This window comes from Phaseolus vulgaris, chromosome 5 (genome assembly GCF_051622355.1).
Source record: "Phaseolus vulgaris cultivar YP4 chromosome 5, ASM5162235v1, whole genome shotgun sequence".
Classification (NCBI taxonomy): Eukaryota; Viridiplantae; Streptophyta; class Magnoliopsida; order Fabales; family Fabaceae; genus Phaseolus; species Phaseolus vulgaris.
Window position 1 is genome coordinate 39,208,408 of NC_143502.1, and position 15,167 is coordinate 39,223,574.

A 15,167-nucleotide genomic window follows, 5' to 3' on the forward strand; every position below is an offset into this window, starting at 1 on the left:
AAACCTAATTAAGTTTCAAAGTATTATTAATACATTTTATTTTTATTATAAATTACTATAATATCATAGTAAAAAATAATTTTAAACCTAATTTAACCATCCATTCATTCAGCATGTTGAGTTACATATTATAAAATATCTTGGTAAATTAGTTATTTACTTTTTGAAAAATATATTTATTAATATTAAGGTGTGAAATATAAAGAATAAGAAGGAAACTAGCTGATATAGTGATACAAATAAATAAGGCAAAGTGTGACTGTGAAAAGATGATAGAAGAAGCGTGGCCTTAAAAAAAGAGTGAGATGAAATTTAAACAGTGGTTTATTCGAAAAGCTTTGCTTAAACGAGAGTGATGACAAGTTTTTTTTAGAATGTTTTAAACATTTACTTTTTTTTTCTTTTAAAATTTTCATATTAGATATTATTATGCAATTTGATATCTCAGCTGGGTTGATACTCTAAGTAATAACAATAATTTATCATCACATAAAAAATATTATTAAAAAAAAAGAAATAAAATAAAAAAATATGAAAAAATTAGACAAAAACTCATATATTAACAAAAACGATATATAAATAGACTATATCTATTCATAAAGAACTCTAAGAATAGACTAGATGGAAGTCTATTATACCAATGAAATGAGTTTCTATGAATAAATCTTAGGTTAATCAACTTATCTGCACACACATTTCCTTCACGAAAAATATGAGTAACCCTAAATCTTATTTTCTCATAGTAATTAAGACAAGTGTTCCACCGATTATGAAACATCCACGGAACTTTAGTCATAACAGTAAATGTACCACTAACCAAGTCAATCCGAACGCAAAACTTTTGTTTCATTAGACTCTTTTAAAAATTGACAATAAAAAAAATTGACAAATCACATTTAAGCTATACATTAGTAAGATTCATCTTTTGAGTTTTTTTCATAGCATATATAACTCCATAAAACTTAATAACTAATGATTTTTTAATTTTATTATTATTTTTGTTTTATTATATGAAGTTTTGTCTCTAAGTTCTTATATCTATAAGCTAGGGTGAAAACGGGAGCAATAAGGATGAAAAAGGAGTTGATTGGGTGTGAGTTTCGGTATTTTTATATTTACTCTTGAAGTAAAACTTTACCTTTATTTTTATCCTCCTATTCAATGAGCATATAATTTTTTTGTCTTATTTTCGTTGGTAATGAATACACATATCTTTACCCACCTTTTATTATTTTAAATATTAAATATTTTTGAAAAACCCACACTTAAATAAATATGATATGACGAAAGATTTAATATAATAATATATATTATCAATATTAAGTATTAGCAAAAAAGTTATAATTTTATAAATATCAATTAAAATTACTAAATAACAATTACATAAAGCATTAATTCAATGAAATTGATGATATGCAATACACTCCTTTCACGCCATGATAGCTCGTGCGTGGGATAACATAGGGACAACATATTATGGGTGGTCTGATAACGGTCCGATAACGGGTGACACGATAGGACCAACTAACACTCGATAGAATAGGATCGAAATGACTCTGATACTATATTAGGAAGTGGACTTTAAGTCTAACTCAACCTCATAAAACCAACTCATGAGGTTGAGGTTTGCACTCACTTATATACAATGAAATGTCCTAATCTTTAGTCGACGTGGGATCTCCAACACATCGTTTAGAAGAAATCACAAAAAAATTGTGTGATTAAGGTTGTACCTTGAATATTTGTACGAAGTTGGTAGATATTGAATGAGTCATACTCTTAATAGAGAACATTTCTTTTTAACAAAACAAAAGTTCTTGAAGAATCAAAGATTAGTAGAAGATAATATTTTTGTATTACACGTTGAACACTTGATATTGAGAGTCAATCATTCTCAAGTGAAAAAATTAAATAATAAATAAAAATATTTAAAAAGAGTAGAAAAAATTAAATGTGTATCTTAAAAATTATTTGATTGAATGAATTTGAGGTTTATGGTTCATAAAATGCAATATACCACTTGAACGAAATCACACAAAAGAAAGAAAATATAATAAAAGTTGTGATAAGATGGAGAGTACCTTGTACATTTGAGTAAACTTGATGAATTTTGAACAAATAAAATAATTGAGTGAAAAAAAAAAAGTGTGAAAAAAAAAAGTTAGGTGAATATAAATTGTTTAGATTACCTACTGAATTATGAATTATTTAAAACAAAATAAATATAAGGATCAAGATAAATACAAAGACAATCACAAATATTAGAACGAGTATAGAGACAAACAAACTCATCTTGTCTTTATGTCCAATTAAAAAAATAAGTATTTCTCTACCTACACATATATCCAACAAATGTAGTGATTTCCCATCAAAAGCACAACTTCAATATTCACAAAAACACATGTTTAATTGTCATCCTACTATAAATTTATCTTATATTAAGTGTACTTTTTATTATTATTATAGATAAAAAAAATGGAAAAATTCGCCTTTATAAATTTAACGTTTTTCTGATAAAAATAAATAAATTTAAAGCTTTTATAATATATTCTCTACAAAAGAAGGAACTTTTATCAATAAAACACTTAATCCATCCGAAAGAAAAACCCAAATGAAAAATAATGTATTTAACTAATTTCTATATTTATGGTATCAAAATTATAAACTTCCGCGGGTAATATATGAGAGGAAATTTAAGTTTAGTGATTTTGTTGAGGTGAAAAGTTGGTAAAGTTTGGAGTTTTAAAAAATAATTAATAATTATATTAGTTATCGTATATAAAAGATAAATAAATTTAAAATAGGGAGATTCATTTTTTTATTTAGATAAAGTTCATAATAAATATTTATAGGATAAAAAAAATAACTGATATTTTCATAAATTAACATCATCTTATATAATTTTTTATTATTTCCTTACATTCCTTTCCTCAATTTCAAAATCAAAACCTTTATTTATTTTTTATTACTTTTTTCATCTTGAAAACTCTAAACATACATTTTTGTATTCATCTTCTTTCCTTTTTATTTTTCATTTCAAAATTTTCGCTTGGCCATGTGAAAGATAAATGAACACAAAATATAATGTATTTTTTTATTTTATTTACACATATTTAATTTTTGTTTAAAAATAACATATTCAATGAAATTTAAATAAAAAATTATGAAATTTATAACTTATACTAAAGTAATATTTTCTCAATTTTTTTTATAAAACAACTTTGAATTCAGTAGCAGTATAATTTGATGACATTTTAAACATATAGTAATTAAATCATTCAATTTATTTTGCTTAAATTTAAAAATTTATTTTTTTATAATTTTTAATTTGAGTTTTAATCAATACAATACTTTTAAATAAAATAAGAAAATTGAATACCCTTTTATTAAAATAAAAAAATAAGTAAATGTTATTGAGATTATAATATTTTTTTAAAGATATATCACAATCTTAATAGCATTTAAAATTAAATTCATTTTACATTTATGTACAAAATTACTTTAGAATAATTGTAGGTAGAATGCATTTAGCTGTATATCGGTTTAAAGTTCCATCTGAAGGCTTAAAATAATATTTTTTTTTTTTTAGTTTAAACATTGTGAAATGTTAAATGGCTTCCCTTACATATCATGAAAAGAGACATAAATACTATAATGATTGAGGAAAATTTGAGGCATTTATGATGTGGTGGTGTGACTTAGTTGTATTAGTAATGTTTGTTTTTCGAGGAAAGTGGTCCTCTTAAAGAACAATGTGGACATGATATATAATGGAGAAGAAAATAAAATGAAAACGACATCTTTACTTTTCCTGTGTTTCCACAGGCTGGTGAATGTAAAGCCAATGGCAACCCTTCCAAATTTGTTCACCTCCATGAGAGTAAATTTTATTATTTCATCAAGTATGATATGCTATGTTTTAGACTCCAAAAGACAGCTTCCATCCCAATGTAAATGAGAAGGTAAGCATGGGCTCTCAACAACTACTTACATATTTTTGGTTATCAAATTTGAGTGTTAGGCTAGTAAATTTGTTCAAGTTTAGGGTTTTGAAGAAAATTTGGCAAGTAGGTTTTAATGCATGAAAAAAAAATTAGATCAATGAAATTTTTTGGAGCAGGATTGGTAGGTTTGGTGCAAACTTGTTCAACTTGGTTAACTCACAAGCTTGTAGTTAAGTTTATAAGTTGAGAGAGTTATTTTTTAAAATTAAATTGACACTACTAATGATTGTTTGGTGTGTGAGAGAGTTGTTCTTCTTCTTTTATATTGCTTAAGAATTAGGATTTTCTTCTCTATTGATCGTCGTCATTCCATCTATTGGTTGCAATGGCGTTTTTTCTGTTTGTTATGTCGTCATTACTATAATTCACGACATCATTTCGATTGTTCATTATGTTGTTGTCATTATTTTTCTTAAGTCAAACCAAACTCACTATTGTTTTGTAGCATGGTGGTGCATCGTGCTTTGCTCTCGTTGTTGTGTGGTGGTTTTATTCTCTACTCTACAATCAATTTTAGTTTAAGGTGTATAAATAATTTATTTATTTAATGGAAAATTAGAATTAGGTAGTTACAATAATTTAATTATTTGATAATTATATAATATGTTTTTTAATTTTAAAAATGAAAATAAAAATTAGGGAGAAATTTAAGGTGTTTGTGAGAGTGGATCAAATTCAACTAAAGCAAATCCAAGTGCATCATAAAATATTAAAGTAGAAGTAAAAATGCTTCCAGAAATAGGTCGAATATTGGATGGAAGTACGAAATAGATATTAGTGGCAAAAATAGAAAAGTGAAGTGTAATTACTGCTCAAAGATGTGAATGAATGAATATTTAAATTCAAGCATCATCTTACTAGAACTAGGAAGGATCCTCGACCTTGTGCTTCTCTTTCAGAAGAAATGAAATTTGAATAATAAAAATAGTTGCAAAAGCTAGGGAAGCGAAAGCTTGAAGAGAGAAAAGGAAGTCATTTCAAGACCCCCCTTGTCTAACAAGCAACACTCTCATCCAACAAAAAAGATAGACTGTTTTGTTCGCCCAACGAATAACATTCTTGCTTAACGAGTAATGACCTATGTGCTTGCCCGACTAGAAGAAAGTTCGCTCAATGAAAGAAAAAAGTAACAATTATTTAAAAAGTTGCTTCTCATTCAACGAGTGGTTACACTCGCCCAATGAGAAACACTTTTTTTAGTGCTTGAAAAGGAGAAATCAAAACGGAAAGAGGGGCTTTTTGGGTGACAAATGGAAGGAGGAATATTTGAAAGAGTTGTTGTAAGAAGAGACTCTCCGAAAAGACTTTCACTTCAATCTTATTACTCTCTTCACCATTTTTTGTGGTATTAATGTATAGGAATAACTAACTCCCCTTTTCATTGGGGTTGAATGTAATAAATCTCAACTTTATGTAATTTTCTCTTTGCAATAGAAATCTATACATGACTCATATGTTATTTATTGGTGGTTCGTGTTGCATGGTTTATTATCAATGCTTTTTTTTATTGTATCTAAACACTGGAAAATACTTTTAAAACATTATTTCAAGCTTGAACAACTTAGAGTTGTCATTCTAAACACTTATCCTTAATGCAAATCTTGTGTAAAAAGAACTAAAGGATTAGTATTTTCACATTAAGGTTTAGAACTTGTCTACGAGGAATTAAGATAAGCGAGCTTATGGTGTGAATGTTGGAGTATGTCAGAGATATATTGGTTAGAGTAATTACATTTAGTTGAGTTCATGAAATCCAATCCAGTGAATCTTTGACCTGATCAAGTAGTAGAAATTTAATTTGGTATATTTGAATGCATTAAATGTAGATTTATCACAACTCTTTAATTTTGTTAGAACCAATGTCTTTAAGTTTGTACTTCGAATTAGTGAGAATTCACATTCACTAAATACATGCAAATACATTGGGAAAGAATACTTGGATTTTCCATTCTACTACTTTTACGATTTGCTACATTTGGCAAAGGGTTAATAATGACTAGATTTGTCACGACTTATTTGACTCTAACTTGTTTGCATGAACTGAAAGCATAATTATTGACCATGTTTAGCTGGAGTTTTTTTGCGATTTGAAAAAACTTATTACCCAACCCATTAAAAAGATCTTGGGTTAGGTTCGGTTTATGCATTTTTTATGTTGAAGTCAATCTAACTCAATGCACTCTTGAGCAGGATGTATTGGGTTGAGTCAATTGAGTTAAGATTTTGAAAAATTTCCTTTTTCTTTGGTTGACATTGTAGTTTTCAAATATCAATTTAATTAAAAAATAACACAATCTTTACATAAATTAATTTAAGGCTTCAAGTAAGTTAAAAAGTTAAGTCATAATAAGTTTGTCCAATCTAATTCAAGATATGCAATGAAAATAACACAAATTTGTTCATAGCATAAGTATAAGAGTGGATCTCAGGTCACTCATACTAAACTCATCACCCAACCCATATAAAAGTGAGTTACTTTGGGTTGAGTCGGGTTTGACCTCATAAATGAAACTCAACCCAATCTATTTGAGTTGGTTTGAGTTGAATTGGATAACTCGACCCAATGAACATTTGTATATTTAACTTTAAAGAGTGGAAAACAAACAAGTTTGAAATTTCAGAGATTGAGAGAAAAGTTGAAAATATAATATTAGATAGATCATTTTAAAAGAATGTCACCACATGTCTCAAAGTTGTTACCAATCTTATGGTGGTCCTAAGATTGATGAACTCAAGTATAAAACCTGGAAGGAGTTTCATATATGAGAAAATGAATAGTACAAAAGAGATAATTAAATGCATTTTTTAATAATATTAAAAATGATAAAAATTCTAAACCTTCTTTTTTTTCAAAATTTAATTACTTATTTTGTAAAATTATTTCTAATATAGCATATTTGGTATGGAATGTAGCATGAATATGTTTGGAAAACAATTGATATAATGTCTATTATCTCTACAACTACTTCCATTACAAACCTAATTTTAGACTTTGAGGTAAAAAAGAGGATGTGCATGAGAAGCTTGATTAAGGATGTTGCAGAAAGAAAAAAAAAAACTTTACAATTTGTTAATTTTTATTATGTTAAAGGACTTTTCTCAAAAAGAAATGCAGACATGCTTATTGGAAAATGCTAGAAAATATTTAGGGATGAAACTTCGAAGTTAAAGAGGCTTATTATATGAGTTTTAAACTTAATTTGTAACTCTTTTGGAAACTATTGTAATCAAAGTTTATTTGAAATGATAATTTAAATTAATTATAATTTATTTTTTTATTTGGTTTATAGATTTACTAAAATTTCATATTTTATTATAGGTTCATACGTAGAGAAAAAATCATTTGCATAAAAACAAAGATGAATGATTTGATTTATGTGATGTATAATTTGAAGTACACAAAACTGAAAAAAACTGTTGCTCTTCCATTATAAGTTGGATGGTGAATGGATAACTAAAGAGGAAGATGATATTCTTTAGATTGAGCAAGTCCAATGTTAATATGATGGTGAAATTGATCACTTAGATGCAACAACAAAAAAATCCAACTAAAAAAAGTATATGATCTCAATAATAACTTTGATGCCCAATAATTTTTATCTATTGCAGAATTTCATTATAATCAACATTGTAATGTAGACAATGAAAAAATAAAATAAAAAATTATTATAAGATTGAACATAGAACTTGATATTTATTTATTTTTTAAAACTTTAACTAATTATATTTTATATTATTTGTATGAACTTATTTTATTCAAAACATTTTGAAATTATATAATTGTCATTCACTACAAAATATAGTTATTTTAGTATTATGAATTTATTATTTTAATTATTTTGCTTAATTATACTATTAAATTAGTATGTTATATGTACAAATTAATATTTTTATATAAAAAAAAACTCTTAACAAATTTATGAATTGGGTTTAGATAGCTTTCACAAGTTTGATAAGCTTGAACATATTCACATAATTTTCAATGCACATCTTGCTCAAATATTCAGTGAATAAAATAACACAAAAAAACAAAGATGAATTAACTGCACATTCCTCAAAGCTCTCGTCTATCTATGAAATCAAATCATAACTACTTTATCATGATGAGCTTTAAATAAATTATATGAATAGCCACTCGAATTGAACGATCTCACCAACTAAACCTTTGAATAAAGAACAATAATATACTTAATATCCTAACAAATTTATACACGCAATACACACCTGACAATTTCTTCCTCTACCTTCGTATTTTCTTCCTCCATCTCCATAAATCTTTCAATTCCAAACTTAGCTAATTCCAAAGTTTAAGCAAAAACGTTCCTAGGCAAAAGGTGTTGGATTTTTTTTTTCCATTTTGAAATTATATAATCCACAAACATTCCAAACTCTAATATTCCAAATTCTAAAGTTCTTAAGATATTTTTGAATTCAGAGTACAATTTTGTATTTTGAATTCTAAAGTTTGGATTTTAGAATGAAAAAAATAGGAAGAGGGGGTGTCAATGAAAAAATTTATCACTTCACATCTTCTATGGAGGTGCATGAAGAAAGCATAATGGTACCCGAAGAAATTGCCTTCACGTCTACTATTTGATTCTCTTCCTCTTTTCTTTATAATTACATTTTTTTTCTAATTACTATATTATCCTTGAAAACAAGTTGTCAATACCAAAAACATTTTCCATCACTAAAATATGTAAGCAACCTACAAGCGATGTAAGAGACATTACAATCTTCCATTTAAACTAAAATCAATTTATGAACCTTAACTATTGTAGAAATCAAATGAAGAAAAACTTAACTTTTAAGTGTACAAGTTGATTTTAACTTGTGGATTTTTTTTTACCTTATTCTCTTCTCTTATCAGTACATGTGAATAAATTTATCCAAATAAACCTATATGTTTTAAAACTAATGATATTTGAAAAAAATTTACAACCGAGCAGCGCTGTAAACACTAACATACTGATAATGTAATGATTTTCCATCAAAGAATTTCCTAATAGAACACGATGGGAAAATAAGGAAATAATAAATTCTATTGAAATTTTATTAAATGAACATTCTCATACACGTTTACAGTATTTGATAGAAAAATCACCACGAAAAGGGACTAGCTCCTAGCAAAAATATTTCATTTTCCACATCTTTTACCCATTGACACACCCGATTGCAAGTCTTTATTGCCAAGGCCTGCATATCCCAGTGTGCAAAAAATAGTCAGACTTTATCGAACCAGAGTAACACAATAAATGCAACTATTTTACTACCATTCCTAAAACAAGTTGAATGAACCGTCAATATACTCCCTAATGTATCATCCTCTCTCCTAAAGAGTTCTTATAATGAAATTATACTAGTTCCTAAAGGATTGGATATCCTCAATTTAGTCCCTAGATTGATACATTTTACTCATTGAGAGAGACTAATTTCAAGACTCTTTCAATATTGAAGGGACTATGAAGCATGGTTTCTAGTACTTTAGAAACTTAGTTTAAGGTCTATTTCCTTTAGGAGAGAGAGTGATACTTTAGACACCAAATTGATCGTTTATTCCCAAAGTAATGACCAGAGGAATTTTTACCAACTGTTTCAATCTAAACATGAAATACTTTTATTCAGATTTTCATTGAATGTAAATGATGAATATACAGTTGGCCAGTGATAGAAAATATATTAGTTATAGGACGGACCTTGACATTTTTGTATAACAAAATAATTGAAATTTGAGAAATGTTGTAGGCAAGAAAAAAAATACCTTGTCTGCAAGGGGATCAAATGCAGCATAAAGCTCAAAATCCTGTGTTACCCAACAGAGCAGTACTGCCAAAAAAAATTCTAAGTCCGATCACTGTTCGACAAAGCATCCAAATGAAATGGCACAATTATATCTCAATGCAACTAAAAGGTTTAGTTTTCACTAGCATATTTGACTTTTCATAGCACAACAAAATTTATAGATTGGCTAGTATATTATTGGTATAAATCTCTATTTGCATCTCACAGAAAATAAGGGGTTTGCTTATCAATAGAATAGAATGACTATCTGAAACATCCAGGACTAAAATCAACGGCAAATGCCACAGAAAAAAATGACTTTTAGCACCTCCCTTCTTCCCCATAAGAAGAAAACCACTGTTGAATTAAAAATAAATTATTGCAACAGGCGATTTAGGTAATAACTACAATAGACTCAAAATATCACATATCCATCTCTTCTACAATGCAAGAATAAAAAAATAGTTACCGTAGTTTTCATCCCTTCTAAACTGGGTTTTGTGTGGCCCAAGTCCTTTATCATGCATGGATGCAAAAAGTTTCTGGTAAGCTCTATACAATCTGCAACAATGAAGGCAGGTTATATTGCCGACAATAACAATTAGGCATTAAAAAAAGGCTACAGCTACCTAAAAACCAGACAAGTTTCCACAAAATCCCTACCTTTTCTGCTGCTTAGGAGTATTAATAGGTGATGAGAATTCTGAAGATATATATTGATCTAGATAAATGCTGCGGTATATGAAATGCCACAACCCAGCAGCACCACCAATGCCACAATCAGATTCCCTTAATCTTTCAGGAGAATCTGATGGAAGCCTATGCTGACCTAAATGAGAAGATCCAGAATAAGGTAAGGGTGGTAGATCCTCAACCCGCATCCCACCATCTACCAAGGATCTCTGAGCTTCACTGAGGACATTTGACTTCAAAAGGACAGTTTCGATACTAATCCTGTGAATTGGCAAACAAATTTCTGAGCTATGAAGGCAAGAAAGATATTGCTACATAGAGAATGAGGATCTCTTTGCTAGGAACCATTATCTGTTTTCCTCTTTTTAATTTTCTTCTTTTCTCCAAAATTAAACATCACAAATCCAATAAAAACAACAGTCAGATCATTAAACTATCATTTACCTGCAATCCTTGAGATGGTAAAATGCGTCAGAACTTGTGGTCAGCAACATCAAATACGTATCATCCTGCCAAATATATACATGTCATGATCTGTGTGACCTCTTTCATTTATAAGATGAAAGTCATATAGCAAATGTTAGTTCAATCAAATCCAACGACTCACATCAAAAAAGTGGATATAAGCGTACAGAAACGCCAAAGCATTGTATCGTGGCAAGCAAACAGGAGAAAATGCCTCTGAAGTCCTGCATATTCATATCCCAATAAATTTTTAGAAAAAGGTAAAAAGGTTCCTTTGTTGAAGGAATTGATTTGCAAAATATTTGCTATTAATTAATTGTTGTACATTGTAGAACATTGCAGAATACTTGTTATTATTGGTGCAGATTCGTCGGTACAGATCTTGCATAATTGTACAGCTACAATTATATAATTATCTCCATAATTAGGTAGCAAAGCTACAAGACAGCATTTATTGCAAATTATTGTATCATCACTAATAAATGGAGAATTCTCAAGAGGAGAATACACAATTTTGATTTGCATCTTCTCTTAGTCTAATAACCATAAAGCAAAGAAGTCCAAATGAAAGTTAATGCGCAGGTTTTAAGAAGTTTTACCGTTTGAGTTAAGTAGATTGAATAAATAGAAAACTATACTATCAAACAGAAACTAGAGAGTCTAGACTAAATGAAAATTAAACTATACTACCGAAAATCTTAGAAATGCTATCCGAAAGATAAAAGTAGTGTCAGTTTTACTTGCCTAAAGGACTCGGATGACATAACAAAGTTGGCCAGGAGCAGCATATCATCTGGATGAAGAGAGGCTTTCTGAGCACCAACTAGACTGATTACCTGCCTTCAACCTTTAATGAATTATTTTATCATGTTATGTTAGCATGTAACTAGACAAATTCAGTGTTGAACCTTATGTCTGCACATCAGAATTGCAAACAGAACACCAGAATCAGCAACGTCTTGCAAGATAGCACCAGCAGCTTGCCTTGTTGCATATGCAAGAGGTAGACAAGTATAGGCATGAAGAAATGTAGCTGGGTTCCTGATACAGTCAGATAAAGAACAACGTTCACCATCCAAAAATAAAATCATTGAGAAATGTAAAGAGCCCTTACTCCACCAACCCACGAAAGAAATTAATAGAAAAATAAATAAAAATCACCAAAAATCCCTCTCTATGTTATAGAAAATGTTTTAACATTTCCATTATAAAATTAAAAGAAAAAAATGTGTTCAGAGCAGAGAAACAAACCAACTAAAAGAGTGGATAAGTGAAGAGAAAACAATGTCTGTTCCACCAAGCAAGGGTGTCATATCAAACTTTGGATTCTTCTCAAAACATCTGTTTACTGACTTTGTTAGTATAACAATAATCTGCATACATACCAATAATAGAGATGTATCATACAACTGCTGCAACATAACTAGTCCATTTCAATGACATAAAACAGACAAAATTACTAGTAAGTTCAGAAACACAAAAGCTGAATAAAAAGGAAGTGAGTAAGCAAACATCAAATCCACTTTTCCATTGGCCATATAAGCATCCAACTCAAGTCCAACACAATTATACCTGGCCATGAATAAGCTCCAACTGCCCCCTTAGTGACTCATAGGGTTCTTCCGTGCAGCTGATGCAGACCAAGTAAATGGGTCCTTTTACAAGAAAAACCACCTGTAGCATAAATTAAAAAAAAAAAATCATAACACAATCATTTTATTGGTAACAGATAAAAGCTTCTTCCTCCTAAACACTAATAACATAAGGTGAGAAGCTCAGCAATCAAAATGAAAAAAAATATGGGTATGCTTGGATTAACTTCTCTATAAGCATTTAAAGGAGAACAAAATAAGAAAAATAATTGACATTAATTTCTCCAAATGCTGAAATTAGCTTACACACAACCTAATTTGTAGAAGTTCTCTCATATAGCCTCTCTAAATTTTTATTTTCTAACTTACATATAAGCTAATTTTAGCTTATGGAGAATTCAATTTCATTTTCTTCTTCTTTAGAAGTGCTTATGCAAAAGTTCGTCCAAACATGTCTTATATCTAGTATCTCTAACTTACACTTCAAAGCTCAGAAAGGATTAAGATATCATTGTGCTTAACATAGTATTTATTAGGCTAGAAGGTTTATAAGTAATGTCTAAATGAAATTATACTCATGAGCAAACAACTTTTACAAGAGATAACTGTATGATCAGACCTGATGCTTTCCAGCCCTCACCAATTTGACATGATCAGCCCTGAAAACATAAAAGAGTTGTTAGAAAAATTATTCAAATTATATACAGTTCAGATTCGAATGTATTTAGGAATACTGCTGTAATTAGAAACTATTGAGCTATAATTAACCAGAAAAAAAAATTACCCATTTTCCACAAAGGAAATGATTGCTTGCAAAGTTGCTGAAAAACCAGCAAGCTTGTGTTCATCTCCATACCTGAGACAAGAAATAGAGGAATGGTGAAGTTTGAGCCAGCAATCTTAGAAAGAGATATGAACAGCAATTTTGGGGAGTTTGTTTAGTGAAGAAGCTGATAAACACTAACCTAGAATATATTGGTTTGCCAGAATGACTGAGAACAAAAAAATGCTTCTTCCTTCTCCTCCATGAAATGGAAGCATCATCCTGCACTTTATTCATCAATCAAACAGAATATGATATTACAGCCTTTACAGATATCTTCGCTGTAATGGCATCATTTAAAAAAAAAAATCCACATCGGAAAAACTAAAGTTCTTAATCAGAACTACCAACTAGCTCATAGTATCCACAAGAGTTTATTGGAATTCAAAAGTCAATTCTTGACACCAAAACATTATTTAGTCACGATTTTTACCCATATTCCCGCGCAATTTTGACATCGTATTCATTTATACTGGAGCATTTAACTTTGACTTGCAACCAGAATCGTAACTGTGAGAGAAAATGCTCAGTTGCCAACCCCCTCTCTCGGTCCAGAATTTCACGCTATTGATTCTACAACAATGCTAATTTCCCCAGAGTTTCTATTTATGTAATAAACTCAAAATCACCATCATCATAGACTCAGCACGATAATTGAATTGTGAATTTAATAAAAAAAACTGTCTATGAATAAACCCTATACCGCCCTGCAGCATTTAATCTCCGTCGATGAAATCTAAGGAGCAAAAACAACTGCAAACAAATGGAAGTCCAGTTTCAAATTTATCACTCTTCTGTTCTAAATGTGCTATTAGAATTTTGAAATCACTCATTAAACACTAGTTCATCATAGAGAGTAATAGCAAAGGAAGCACGAGCGAGAAAGAACAATCAGTATGCGAACACAAAATCCAAATAAACAGGTTTCGAAATCATTCATTAGACAAGGCCAATTTGCATTAAGCCAAGATCAATTACAACGGTCACGTGACTCTACATGAACCTGTAATCTAATCTTAGATCAATAATTAGTTAAGTGTAATTGTTCATAATAGTGAGTGAGTGAAGGACAATGAGACGAAGTGGGAAAGAATTTAGCGAGAAACGTTTACACACCTCATCGCCGTGTCGTTTTCCGGGAAGCCAGGAGGAGTGAGAGAGCGGTTGGGGATCGTGGATGGTGATCTCCTGAATTTCGTTGTGAAGGATCTCTTCTACCTGGGAGACGGTTGTGGCGGTGCTGCTACCCCGCTCGCCGGCGTAACCGCTGCTAGTAGGGCTGGAGGGATCGGAGGAGTGTCGGGCGGCGGATCCATTGGGTTGTTGGAGGTCCGATGGTTCGGCGTCGAAGAGGCTCGGTGAGAGGGGAGGCAGATGGAGCCGGATGGGAGGTTCGGGGTCAAGCTCCGATGAACTCATCTCGCTCATTGCAATTCAGTAGAGGAGAGAGAGGGAGAGATATTGCTTGTGCCTGTTGCTTGCTTTGGAGGAGATGAGTGAGTCTGAGTAGACGCGTGCAGTGTGCAACCCGCCACGCACTGTCATGTGTGGGCTGGGCCTAGTACATTTCTCAAGGCCCAACCATGCAATTTGCCACTTGTAAGTACATGTATGTATGTGATTGCGGGTTATATTTTTTATTTGGCAGTTTCTTTCAGCACCCCCATATTTTTCTTCCTGCACCCCACAATTTTGTAAATTCCGAAACTGACCCCCACAATTTCGGGATTTGGGAGTGTGCTACGGATTCATCAATCCGGAAGTGAAGCATGGTGCATTCTGGATGAGGGGGTGTTCTGGAAGCAAAGT

General features: G+C 30.4%; 1 protein-coding gene across 6 annotated transcripts; it reads right to left on the reverse strand.

The window, feature by feature from the left end:
- Positions 1-9,028: 9,028 nt before the first annotated feature.
- On the reverse strand, positions 9,029-14,945 carry LOC137835726 (vacuolar fusion protein MON1 homolog). Of its 6 annotated transcripts, none has more exons than XR_016521211.1 (15): positions 14,475-14,888; positions 13,501-13,580; positions 13,320-13,391; positions 13,155-13,194; positions 12,516-12,617; positions 12,195-12,316; positions 11,852-11,984; positions 11,688-11,779; positions 11,269-11,380; positions 11,086-11,167; positions 10,923-10,987; positions 10,449-10,739; positions 10,255-10,346; positions 9,766-9,830; positions 9,029-9,200 (listed from the first exon to the last, which is right to left on the reverse strand). XR_016521211.1 is itself a non-coding variant. In XM_090302815.1 (15 exons), the coding sequence occupies exons 8-15, from the start codon at positions 11,734-11,736 to the stop codon at positions 9,105-9,107; spliced, it is 852 nt and encodes a 283-aa protein (XP_090158941.1). In that variant the 5' UTR covers positions 11,737-11,779; positions 11,852-11,984; positions 12,195-12,316; positions 12,516-12,617; positions 13,155-13,194; positions 13,320-13,391; positions 13,501-13,585; positions 14,475-14,834; the 3' UTR covers positions 9,029-9,104. The 6 variants fall into 6 exon arrangements, 4 of the variants coding, with proteins under 4 accessions (XP_090158941.1, XP_068500458.1, XP_090158940.1 ...); XM_090302815.1 differs by having other exon boundaries at positions 13,501-13,585; positions 14,475-14,834; XR_016521212.1 differs by lacking the exon at positions 11,269-11,380 and having other exon boundaries at positions 11,688-11,790.
- Between the last annotated feature and the right edge of the window lie 222 nt (positions 14,946-15,167).